Source organism: Entelurus aequoreus, linkage group LG13 (genome assembly GCF_033978785.1).
Source record: "Entelurus aequoreus isolate RoL-2023_Sb linkage group LG13, RoL_Eaeq_v1.1, whole genome shotgun sequence".
Lineage (NCBI taxonomy): Eukaryota > Metazoa > Chordata > Actinopteri > Syngnathiformes > Syngnathidae > Entelurus > Entelurus aequoreus.
In genome coordinates this window covers 45,976,205-45,988,730 of record NC_084743.1, presented here as the reverse complement: position 1 = coordinate 45,988,730, position 12,526 = coordinate 45,976,205, and the positions used below count along the sequence as shown (strand labels likewise).

Sequence of the window (12,526 nt, the reverse complement as noted above, 5' to 3'; positions counted from 1 at the left end):
GCACTATCCACTTTAGACGCCAGATGGCAGTGGACTGTTGAATATCTCATAACGTGTTTCGTGGCAATTCCAACTTTGACCACAGCGTCAGCTGCTATGTAGAGTGGCACTTTCCATCATTTTCAGCAGACTGCAATGCAAAATGATTAACCTGTCCTAACCCTTTCCTCTCACGAGATATCCAAATGGGGGCATTTGAATTCCTATCATTAGCCGTATTGTTGGCATTCCGTGTTGTTAGCATTGCATGTCTGTGTTGTTATCATTCCACATCGCTTAAGCCAAAGCTGTGTTATTGATGTTGAAAATGAAAGCCGGACAGCTTCTGGTAGAAAATAGTTTATGTGTTGTGCTTTCCCCGATGCTACGTGCCGCTGTTGTCTTTTGACATTGCTTGAGTCAAAATCTCTGTTATTGATTAGGCAGGAGTTGAAGATGACATCAAAGTTGTTCTTCCCAAAAGTTGGTTAATTTGATTTAGCGGCATTTTGCAGCACTGGTTGTTGTTAGCATTGTTACCCTTATCTTGGAAACGGAAGTCCAATTTGGTGAGTATCTTTATCAATCGCCACTACATAATAAAGAATAAGACATCTCCTGCTCTGTAATACATATACCGTACTTTCCGGGTTATACATTGCACCGATATTTAATCCGCACCCACCGATTTTTTCAATAAATAATTATTTTTAAATATATTAGCTGCACCGCACAATAAGCTACAGATATATACCGCTACAAAATGTTTTATAAATGTCTATTTTTACACTTTAATTGGTTCCAATAGGTGCCTGTCAAACGGCTGATCAAACAAAACTAAAGTCATCATCATGGACAGACTACCTGCGGACGCTAGCTTGATTACATAACGATAGCGCGTACAAACATACATGAAAGCACCCCTTCAGACACCACACATGGGACGTTTAGTAAGTATGAATTGTTTTAGTTATATTGTAAAACTTACAATATATGAATAAATAATCGTTTCGAGCAAAAACACTATAGGCGAATAGTAGACGAGATTGGATATACTTCTGGTTTGAGGCACAAAACAAAAAGTACATTTTTAACCCGTAGCACTTGCCGTGAGCGAACTCCTTTAAAAGCTGGCGCCATAGCAAAAACAAATAACACACATTTTCAATGTCTTTGTGTGTACAAAACATTATGGCCGATTAGAAAAGAAAATTAGCCACACTGTTTTATAAGCCGCAGGGTTTAAAGCGTAGGAAAAAAGTGCTGCTTACAGTCCGAAAAATACGGTATTTGCATTGTAGTGAAGCAGCAACGTAGCGAAGCAGCGATATTTGAAGCGCGATGTAGCGTGGGACGGCTGTACTTTACAAAAAGAGAACTACTTATGAGCAAATGAATACGTAGGTGCAAACATCTGGGACTCAGGAAGAGCAACATCCGTGAAACAGATTCTTATGATGGCAGTGCTTCAAGGAAACTAAAAGTGAGGTAAAGCTAGAGATCGTAAAATGCTCAGAAAGTGGAGAAAAGATAATCAACGTTGTTTGCAAGCCCGGTCTAAGTCACTCAATATTGCGACCATCATGAAGGATGAAGAGGGTATCCTTTAACATGTGTAAGGCTCTGCTTCAAAATGGACAGTAGTAACTAAGCAGCGTGGTGACACTTCCTCCTCTCAATGAGCCAACATCCCTTTTCAGAAGACACAACCGTACCCACTTCATTAGGTACAGTTGCACTGACTAGTTTACGTCTTAAGTTCAGGCTTGCACTAAAACCCAACTTACGTAGGACGTCGTAGGAACTGAACTTGTACGTAGATCGAGAACCTCCTGTATGCATGTGCACTGTTGACTTGAATCTCTTTTCAGATAACTGTGTCTGAATATGATGACCAGAGAAGGGACGTCAGCACGATGTATAACCGTATTACACTCAGGCAGCTGCAACGCATGGCTCCTGGTGTGAGTACTACACACACACACACACACTTATGCACAAAAGGTGTCCACCATGCAGGACTTATAAATGAAGCTCGAATGCTAGTATAAGGAAGGAATATAAAAAGGACATTGGAGGGTGTTAGACATGATGGCAGGCGGAAGAGGACGGGTAAATTGGATTTTGAGCAAGAAGAAGGAGGAGGCTGTACCCTGGAGCTGTGAGAATGCTGACAGACATCCTCAAGATGTTCTGTGGTTAAAGAGAGGGACACATGAGGAAAGAAAACCTGAAAGATAAAATGCCGGATTTCCCATTTCCAGCCAAAAAAGAGATTAAAAACACACAGTGAGACGGTGAGAGGGAATATATGCTATCTGTAAAATGGGGCCAGAGAAGCAGAAATTGAAGTGGAAAAACAGAACATTAAGAAACGCTCTGTGATTCTGAATTATTTTGGCTGTCAATTGAATCTGGGGCTGAAATGCGGAAAGATTTAGGATGCAAATGTGGTTTACACGGTGTGCAATTAAGGCTTTAACTAACTGATTCTTCAAACGCTTTGTTAATAGAAGTTAGCAGGTCTGAATCTATTTTCATCTCTGTTTTGATCTTTTTTGTGTGATGTTTTTGAACTATTTGTATAGCTTTTAAATTAAAGCTTTCTTCAAATAAAACATTTTTAAATAAAAAATATATATAAGAACACTACCGGTGGTCACTAATAGTGGTTTAAGAGAACAGATTTGAAAAAAACAAACATATAAGTTACACTTTGTAAAAATTTCCATGCAAACTTGATTAAATTAAAAAAGAAAGGTACCAAAAAGTTGAAGTTAATGTACCACTGATATTCACACACACACTAAGTGTTTGATTGATTGATTGAGACTTTTATTAGTAGGTTGCACAGTGAAGTACATATTCCGTACAATTGACCACTAAATGGTAACACCCGAATAAGTTTTTCAAGTTGTTTAAGTCGGGGTCCACTTAAATTGATTCATGATACAGATATATACTATCAGATATATACTATCATCATAATACAGTCATCACACAAGATAATCACATTGAATTATTTACATTATTTACAATCCAAGGTTTGGTTTTTATCATCAGTCATCAACAATTGAGAACAGAGAAATGGATATTGGAACAGTGTAGGTCTGACTTGGTAGGATATGAACAGCAAGTAGTGGACATAGAGAGAGAGAGAGAGAGAGAGAGAGAGAGAGAGAGAGAGAGAGAGAGAGAGAGAGAGAGAGAGAGAGAGAGAGAGAGAGAGAGAGAGATCAGAAGGCATAAGATAAAGTATCTACATTTGATTGTCTACATTTGATTATTAACAATCCGGGGAGGGTGTTAGTTTAGGGTTGTAGCTGCCTGGAGGTGAACTTTTATTGCGGTTTTGAAGGAGGATAGAGATGCCCTTTCTTTTATTTCTTTTATACCATTGGGAGCGCATTCCACATTGATGTGGCATAGAAAGAAAATGAGTTAAGACCTTTGTTAGATCGGAATCTGGGTTTAACGTGGTTAGTGGAGCTCCCCCTGGCGTTGTGGTTATGGCGGTCATTTACGTTAAGGAAGTAGTTTGACATGTAGTTCGGTACCAGGGAGGTGTAGCGGATTTTATACACTAGGCGTGGTGAAATTACCCTCTGCATTTGACCTATCCCCTTGTTCCACCCCCTGGGAGGTGAGGGGAGCAGTGAGCAGCAGCGGTGGCCACGCTCAGGAATCTTTTTGGTGATTTAACCCCCAATTGCAACCCTTGATGCTGAGTGCCAAGCAGGGAGGTAATGGGTCCCATTTTTATAGTCTTTGGTATGATTCGGCCGGGGTTTAAACTCATGATCTTCTGATCTCAGGGCGGACACTCTAACCACAAGGCCACTGAGCAAAAAATACCAATTCTCAGTAGTCACAAATACTATCAATCCATCCATCTTCTTCTGCTTATCCGAAGTCGGGTCGCAGGGGGAGCAGCCGAATGGTGCGTTCCATTTGTACTGCAAAGTCGGAATTTCGGAACTCCTTGTCGGAATTTCAATTGGAACTCCCCTCGAAGTTGGATTTCCTCCTCGGAAAGTCGGAGCATTCTCACCACCTCCGAGTTGGCTTAAAAGATGATAATACAATCTTTTAAATAAGGCGGTCTGCGCCAGTTTTCAATTGCACGTGCAGTCTTAGTAGATTACAAGCAACACGCTCATTAACTTATTTTGTAGATTGCACCAGCTGTTTAGCCCGAGGTATTTGGATCTTAGTAAATCAGGCCCATAGTCTCTCCAACGTGTCCTTGGTCTTCCTCGTGGCTTCCTACTGGTCAGATGTGCCCAAACCACCTCACCTGTCTCCTCTCGATGTAGAGATCCACATACACTATCAATAATATGTTCTATCCTTCTGTTGTAAATCAAATGCATCGTTTATGCTGTTCCTCAAACATTAGCCTATAAGCAAGCACTCACATTTTGGATGGCTTATAAATGAGCCAAATGTAGTTTCATCAGTAATGTGCAGTGATGATTGATAATTCAATGTCTGACCACAGCTTCACTGGAAACGCTTGCTGGATAAAATCTTCGACGACAACTTCTCTGAAGATGAGGAGATAGTGGTGCTCGCCACCGATTACATACAAAAAGTGTCCGACATCATCAAGACCACATCAAAAAGGTAAACAATATGCAAGTGCTACAGAGAGTGGGGAGGTTTTCTCCAGAATCAATACAATGTGACGCATGCATTTTCAAAGCACCGTGCGTAAGCACTTTTTAAGATGAAGATTTTCACATTTGTTTAAGTGTTTTGGACCCTTGTCCTTTGTCCATGAGTAGTATAGAGATACTACGATGTGCTCTCCGTGTCGATATCCACATATGAGGATGTTAGTCGGGCGTTGGTTCCTGTTGAATTACCTACCAGTTCTACAGAAGCTGATTATTATTGATCTACCCACACTATTATTCCACACAAGAACACACACACACACATTGTTATTTTCTCTTTTTGCTCTTGATGGGCTTTACCACGTCAGTAAAGTGTGTTAGAGCGGCTGACAGCTCGCCAATAGTCACTGTGCTCTACACGACAACAGTCAAGCTGCACGCATGGATGACTGACTGGTTGACTGGAGGGTGTATTACTTTCTTGTCATTATTGTGGAATACTGGATTGATGTCATACTCCTACATACATGCATACTGCCAGTCGAAACTTTATGTCCATAAAAAAACAGTATGCCTCGATAAGCCATGAACCGTAACACTCTATTGGAAAGATGAGCACTACTGCATTAATAACTGATCCATTTCTACTTATGGCAGACAGATGCATTTCCTATCTGGAGGCGTTTTATCCATTATCATTGCATGCAGTTTCACACTTCAAGTGGCCTCAGTAGCAGTGACAGCGTTTTGACAGCGACACAGCTTGTAGTAAGCAAAAACGTATGCCAAAACAAGGACATGAATATGAATATGCAGAATATATGATGATCATCAGCAGGCCCACAATACGGGGAGGAGAAAATGCAAGTATAATTATTTAGCACACACATTGTCATTCATCATGACTAAAACTCAACTGCGAGCACTATTTTTTAAGTTTTTATGATTATTATGATTATTTTTTATTTTTTATTTAGCATGTCTGATAAGTACATGCAAACTAACTCAGTTACACACACAGCTGGGACAAAAGAGGCAAGTGTGCTGCAGCTCGGTCTTACGTGTGATTGTCAACATACCTGGACTGTCAAAAAAAACAACAATTAGACATATTGTCTATTCACTGGTACCAAAATTGTATTGATAATTTTCGGTACTTTTCGGTACTTTTCTAAATAAAGGGGACCACAAAAAATTGCATTATTGGCTTTATTTTAACAAAAAATCTTACAGTACATTAAACATATGTTTCTTATTGCAAGTTTGTCCTTAAATAAAATAGTTAACATACGAGACAACTTGTCTTTTATTAGTAAGTAAGCAAGCAAAGGCTCCTAATTTAGCTGCTGACATATGCAGTAACATATTGTGTCATTTTCCATTGTATTATTTTGTCAAAATTATTAAGGACAAGTGGTAGAAAATTTATTATTAATCTACTTGTTCATTTACTGTTAATATCTGCTTACTTTCTCTTTTAACATGTTCTATCTACATTTCTGTTAAAATGTAATAATCACTTATTCTTCTGTTGTTTGATACTTTACATTAGTTTTGGGTATCAATCCGATACCAAGTCATTACAGGATCATACATTGGTCATATTCAAATTCCTCATGTGTCCAGGGACATATTTCCTGAGTTTATACACATAAATGCGGACTGGTACTTTTCAGAGGCGGTATAGTACCAAATATGATTAATTAATATTGCGGTACTATACTAATACCGGTATACCGTCCAACCCTATCTCCTATGTAAAACATGTTTTATATATATTGCAATATGTATAGTTAATGTTGTAACCTATTGACTGTTTCTCCCATGAGCCCAACTTCAACGTCCCAAAAAAAAAGTGGTTTCAATGTACAAAACCCAAAACCAGTGAAGTTGGCACGTTGTGTAATTCGTAAATAAAAACAGAATGATTTGCAAATCCTTTAACTTATATTCAATTGAATAAACGGCAAATACTTTTTTGCCACTTGGGCCAGCTTTTTTGAAACATGTTGCAGGCATCAAATTCCAAATGAGCTAATATTTGCAAAAAATAAAAGTTTTCCAGTTCAAACGTTAAGTATCTTGTCTTTGCAGTCTATTCAATTGAATATAGGTTGAAAAGGATTAGCAAATTATTGTTCTGTTTTTATTTACGATTTACACAACGTGCCAACGGGCAGCACGGTGGTACAGGGCTTAGTGCATGTGCCTCACAATACGAAGGTCCTGAGTTCAATCCCGGGCTCGGGATCTTTCTGTGTGGAGTTTGCATGTTCTCCCCATGACTGTGTGGGTTCCTTCCGGGTACTCCGGCTTCCTCCCACCTCCGAAAACATGCACCTGGGGATAGGTTGATTGGCAACACTAAATTGGCCCTAGTGTGTGAATGTGAGTGTGAATGTTGTCTGTCTATCTGTGTTGGCCCTGTGATGAGGTGGCGACTTGTCCAGGGTGTACACCGCCTTCCGCCAGATTGCAGCTGAGATGGGCTCCAGCACAAAATGGATGGATGGACAACGTGCCAACTTCACTGGTTAAAAAGTCTTTGACCAGGAAAAACTCATGTTGTCCACTAGATTGTGTCAAAACAGCAGCATTTAAAGTGTTATACCTTTAAAATGAATATAAAATTCCTTATTAAACTCATTACGTGTCGCGGGCCAATTTGAAGACACTGGCGGGCCGCATTTGGCCCACGGGCCGTACTTTGGACACCCCTGGTCTATGTAGACCGCATTGGAGGAGTGCTTTTATATTGCCTAGAAATGGTGGTGCAGTTTATAGCAGTGCCCTGCTGGTAGAACATGCAAAATTAACATTGAAATACGGAAGTTTGCCCTTTCTATTGCATTTTTTACTGCAAATTGCGCACACAGTCTTAGTAGATCACCCGTTATTTGCTCACTAATAATACTCACAATTTTTTACTGGTTTCACTGTTTAGCACTTACTATTTGGGATCTTAGTAGATCAGGCCCCAATGAAAAAGTTAGATTTTTATTCTGTCTTTTCAAAAGTCCACCAGCTTTGTTCTGGGCACCCCACTTATGTCTTTAAAGATGGATATCCCTCAGGTCTGGCTAACTTCCTTTTTGTTTCATGAAGTTGCACTTTTCCAATTGCATTTGTTTTACGGTGTTTGAATATTTTTGGTTTTGAAACATATCTACTACAACAAAGCAGTGTTATTTTCTTAGTATTGCACAAAATAAAACCCAGCCCCATGTACTGCTTTCTTTTTCCATCTGGAAAATATGTGATGGGGGTCAATGGAAGCAATTAAGGCAAATAAGTTAAAAACAAATAAGCAAAAAAGGATGGAGAAAAATAAAGACCAATTGTTTTTTGTTTTTTTCAAAAGTATTAAACTACAAATGAAAGGGAAGCCGGGACTTTACATCAACATTGCAAAGTACAGTACGAAGTAGTGATGGGTCCGGCAACACCGATGCATCGGCGCATGCGTCGAGCTCATAGAGCGATACCCTGTGTCGGTGCGCGTATCGCTTTTAGAAAGTCACGTGACCGAACACGAGCTGTTTTGGTCACGTGACCGCTCATGAGCTGTTCTGGTCACGTGACCGCTCATGAACTGTATCGCACTGACGCCTGCGCGTCAAACTGTTTATTAGGAAGCGGCGCAATGCGTGTTGTTGACGAACACCGTTAGGGCCGCTTGTTGTCACTGTCACTCAAAGTTGCATTTCAAAATTACACAGAATAAATGTGTTTATTTTGTTTAGAATTCAGATGGGTTTGATTTGGTGCGCGGCATATATTGGCTGTGCGGCGCACGGTGTGCGCGGAGGACGCTTGAGCACTGCGCAATTGCGCAGGCGCGCACCTTAGAGGGAATGTTGCTCACAGGGCACAGAGGAGGCGTCAGTGCGATACAGTTCGCGTATCGGTCACGTGACCAAAGCAGCTCATGATCGGTCACGTGACTTTCTAAAAGCGGTACGCGCACCGACACAGGGTTTCGCTCTATGAGCTCGACGCATGCGCCTATGCATCTGTGTTGCAGGACCCATCACTACTGTTACTAGAGAAGGTACAGGAATGACGGCGTGGCGAAGTTGGTAGAGTGGCCGTGCCAGCAATCGGCTACTGGGGTTCAATCCCCACCTTCTACCATCCTAGTCATGATACATGTTCACATTATTTGACTGTATCTAAAAAAGATAAAAATATCTTTTTATTTAAATGAAGATATGAAATAATCCTAAATGAAATACAATGACTTGGTTTATATTATTGTATATACTAGGTCATAAAATCAGTGTCAGTTGAGTCGGTCCATAGGTTGCCTGTAGGGATTTTTAATGTCCAGCAGATGTCAGTATTTAGTGACACAGTATCGACACAGTATCAATACAGTTTTGCAATGTGTCGAAACGCTTCATGAGGCCTCATCAACCCATCACTAGTACGAAGAACCAAGCTGAATATGCAAGTGTTGTGGTTTAAAAAAAAGAGTAAGAATCCAAGTGCAGATCCTTAAAAGTCTATTTAATAACAAAAAAAATCACTGGAGAAAATAAATCACTTGTAACAAAAGTTCAGCTCCAGGAAAAGCGGGTCCAAATCTGTCCTTCACCTGAGGAAATACAAAAACGGGATATACAAAAGGTTCAGGGCAAAGGTCAGAGTAAGTGAGCTCGTGGCTAGATTCTACCGCAGGCAACGGACGAACTGGCACCGGCTTAGTGGAGATCCAGGGTTTAAGTCTGGTGGTTGATTAGCAACAGGTGGGCTCGGATGACTGGCAGCACACCTGGAACTAACGACAGGGTAGAAGACTTACAGACACAAGAGGGGAGGGGCGTAGGAAAACAAGAGGGAAAAAAGCAGGAGAACTGCCCTCATGACAGCAGGTTATGCAAAGGGGACCGTGGCGCAGTTGGGAGAGTGGCCGTGTCAGCAACCTGAGGGTTCCTGGTTCAATCCCCACCTTCTTGAGCAAGACACTTCACCCTTGCTCCTGATGGGTCGTTGTTAGGGCCTTGCATAGGCAGCTCCCGCCATCAGTGTGTGAATGTGTGTGTGAATGGGTGAATGTGGAAATAGTGTCAAAGTGCTTTGAGTACCTTGAAAGTAGAAAAGCGCTATACAAGTATAACCCATTTACCATTTAAAGCTAACATATTCCTCTAGTCTTTTTACTTGGAGCAGACGTAGAGGATGATGATGTCGCTGTTATCGCCATTTCATGGCTGCAGCCAAATACAGGAGTTCCAGCTGTACATCTAACTTAACTGCACTCTTCAGCAATGAGAAGAGTTTAAACAGGTGCTTCCTCAGATTGGAAGTATTACCGCCACTTGCCTTGATTTTGGCGTCACAAAAGCAGCGAGCGTAATCTGCAAAGACGAGCCACACTTTAGAGCCTCTTCTATTAGGCATGGTTGGGTTGTTGTCATGAAACATTGATGGGTTGCAAAATTACTAAGAGCATGTCCGCTTGAAATCGCCTGTTTTCCTCTCAAGTGCGAGCAAGTACTCGCCACTCGGAAAGTGCTAATTCATACAGACGCGGCGTCACGCGCAACCCAGGCACCGAAACATGGCACCGCTGGATCTTACGTTAATTGGGGCCCGGTAGTACCGGCTGGTTTCGGTCGATGCCAAAAAATGTACTGGATCCGGTGCCCATCCCTTTTGAACATGATCGTAGTGAAAGACATTTTTATTTTGTACATGTAGTTAAACCGGAAACTTGATTGGTTTGAGAAAGTGTCTTGACGTGTTTTGACGTCGGATCTATTGTTTTCAATAAAAAAAAGTCTCCTTCCGACTTTCTGCTGACCGTCTTTCATTTCTGTTGAGCTTTTATGTCATCTTACTTACTAAATCAGTCACAGTAACATTTTAAATGTTAATCACTGCACCTTAAAGGCCTACTGAAATGAGATTTTCTTATTTAAACGGGGATAGCAGATCCATTCTATGTGTCATACTTGATCATTTCGCGATATTGCCATATTTTTGCTGAAAGGATTTAGTAGAGAACATCGACGATAAAGTTCGCAACTTTTGGTCGCTGATAAAAAAGCCTTGCCTGTACCGGAAGTAGCGTGACGTCACAGGTTGTGGAGCTCCTCACATCTGCACATTGTTTACAATCATGGCCACAAGCAGCGAGAGCGATTCGGACCGAGAAAGCGACGATTTCCCCATTAATTTGAGTGAGGATGAAAGATTTGTGGATGAGGAAAGTGAGAGTGAAGGATTAGAGGGCAGTGGAAGCGATTCAGATAGGGAAGATGCTGTGAGAGGCGGGTGGGACATGATATTCAGCTGGGAATGACTAAAACAGTAAATAAACACAAGACATATATATACTCTATTAGCCACAACACAACCAGGCTTATATTTAATATGCCACAAATTAATCCCGCATAACAAACACCTCCCCCCCCCGTCCATATAACCCACCAATACAAATCAAACACTCGCACAACACACTCAATCCCACAGCCCAAAGTACCGTTCACCTCCCCAAAATTCATCCAGCACATATATTTCCCCAAAGTTACGTACGTGACATGCACATAGCGGCACGCACGTACGGGCAAGCGATCAAATGTTTGGAAGCCGCAGCTGCGTACTCACGGTAGCGCGTATCCAACTCAAAGTCCTCCTGGTAAGAGTCTCTGTTGTCCCAGTTCCCCACAGGCCAATGGTAAAGCTTGACTGTCATCGTTTGGGAATGTAAACTATGAAACACCGGCTACGACGTAGCCGCTACGTGTTTGTGTTGCTGCAGCCGGCCGCTAATACACCGCTTGCCACCTACAGCTTTCTTCTTTGCTATCTCCATTGTTCATTAAACAAATTGCAAAAGATTCACCAACACAGATGTCCAGAATACTGTGGAATTTTGCGATGAAAACAGACGACTTAATAGCTGGCCACAATGGTGTCCCAAAATGTCCGCTACAATCCGTGACGTCACGCGCAAACGTCATCATACCGAGACGTTTTCAGCAGGATATTTCACGGGAAATTTAAAATTGCACTTTACTAATCTAACCCGGCCCTATTTGGCATGTGTTGCAATGTTAAGATTTCATCATTGATATATAAACTATCAGACTGCGTGGTCGCTAGTAGTGGCTTTCAGTAGGCCTTTAACCGTAATCTGATCACGGCAGTGAAGCACCACCCACCGAACGACGAGCGCCGCAGGCTTTTGCTGCAGGGATGTCGCCTCTTCTCACGGCGAAAAAAACTCCTTTCTTGTCGGGAGAACAACTTGCCATGGCTTTGAACCTGATTATTTCCACATGCTAGACTTTCCTTTGTCCATTGTTGCTCGCTTGTGGCTCATCAGTAGCAAGTGAACTGCAGCCAAGTTCCCCGCACTACGGCACCACACGATGGTCAAAAAGGATGCGTGTGCGTTAATTGCCCGTTACAAAAATTAGTGCCATTATTGAAATGTATAGGTAACGCGTGCAATCGCGTTAACTTTGGCCGCCCTAGTTTTAAATGGAGAAAAAATAAATCATAATATGACGCTTTTAAGTGTTTCTCCACCCAGAGTGTGCATCTTGATGAAGGCGCGCAGTGACAAACTTAAAAAGGTCATGTCATGATTTTTTGTTGTAGTTTTTAGCACTTCCATAGCGAGTCTACTGACAGATATAAGTTTGAACTAGAGATGCTTTAAAATGTAATATCCGAAAATATCGGTATCGGTTTTAACCTCCCGATATTTCAGAGTCCCTCCCGAAAATCTCCCGGGACAACCATTCTCCCGATTTCCACCCGGACAACATTATTGGGGGCGTGCCTTAAAGGCACTGTCTTTAGCGTCCTCTACAACCTGTCGTCACGTCCGCTTTTCCTCCATACAAACAGCGTGCCGGCCCAGTCACATAATATATGCGGCTTTTACACACACATGACTGAATGCAATGCATACT

At 41.6% G+C, this 12,526-nt stretch overlaps 1 protein-coding gene across 1 annotated transcript in view; it reads left to right on the top strand.

The window, feature by feature from the left end:
• Positions 1-12,526, top strand: part of LOC133663875 (endothelin-converting enzyme-like 1) — a 176,543-nt gene that overhangs the window by 65,165 nt on the left and 98,852 nt on the right. The window contains exons 6-7 of the mRNA XM_062068591.1: positions 1,851-1,943; positions 4,481-4,605. Coding sequence (XP_061924575.1) covers positions 1,851-1,943; positions 4,481-4,605 — 218 coding nt within the window. The remainder of the gene's footprint in view (positions 1-1,850; positions 1,944-4,480; positions 4,606-12,526) is intronic.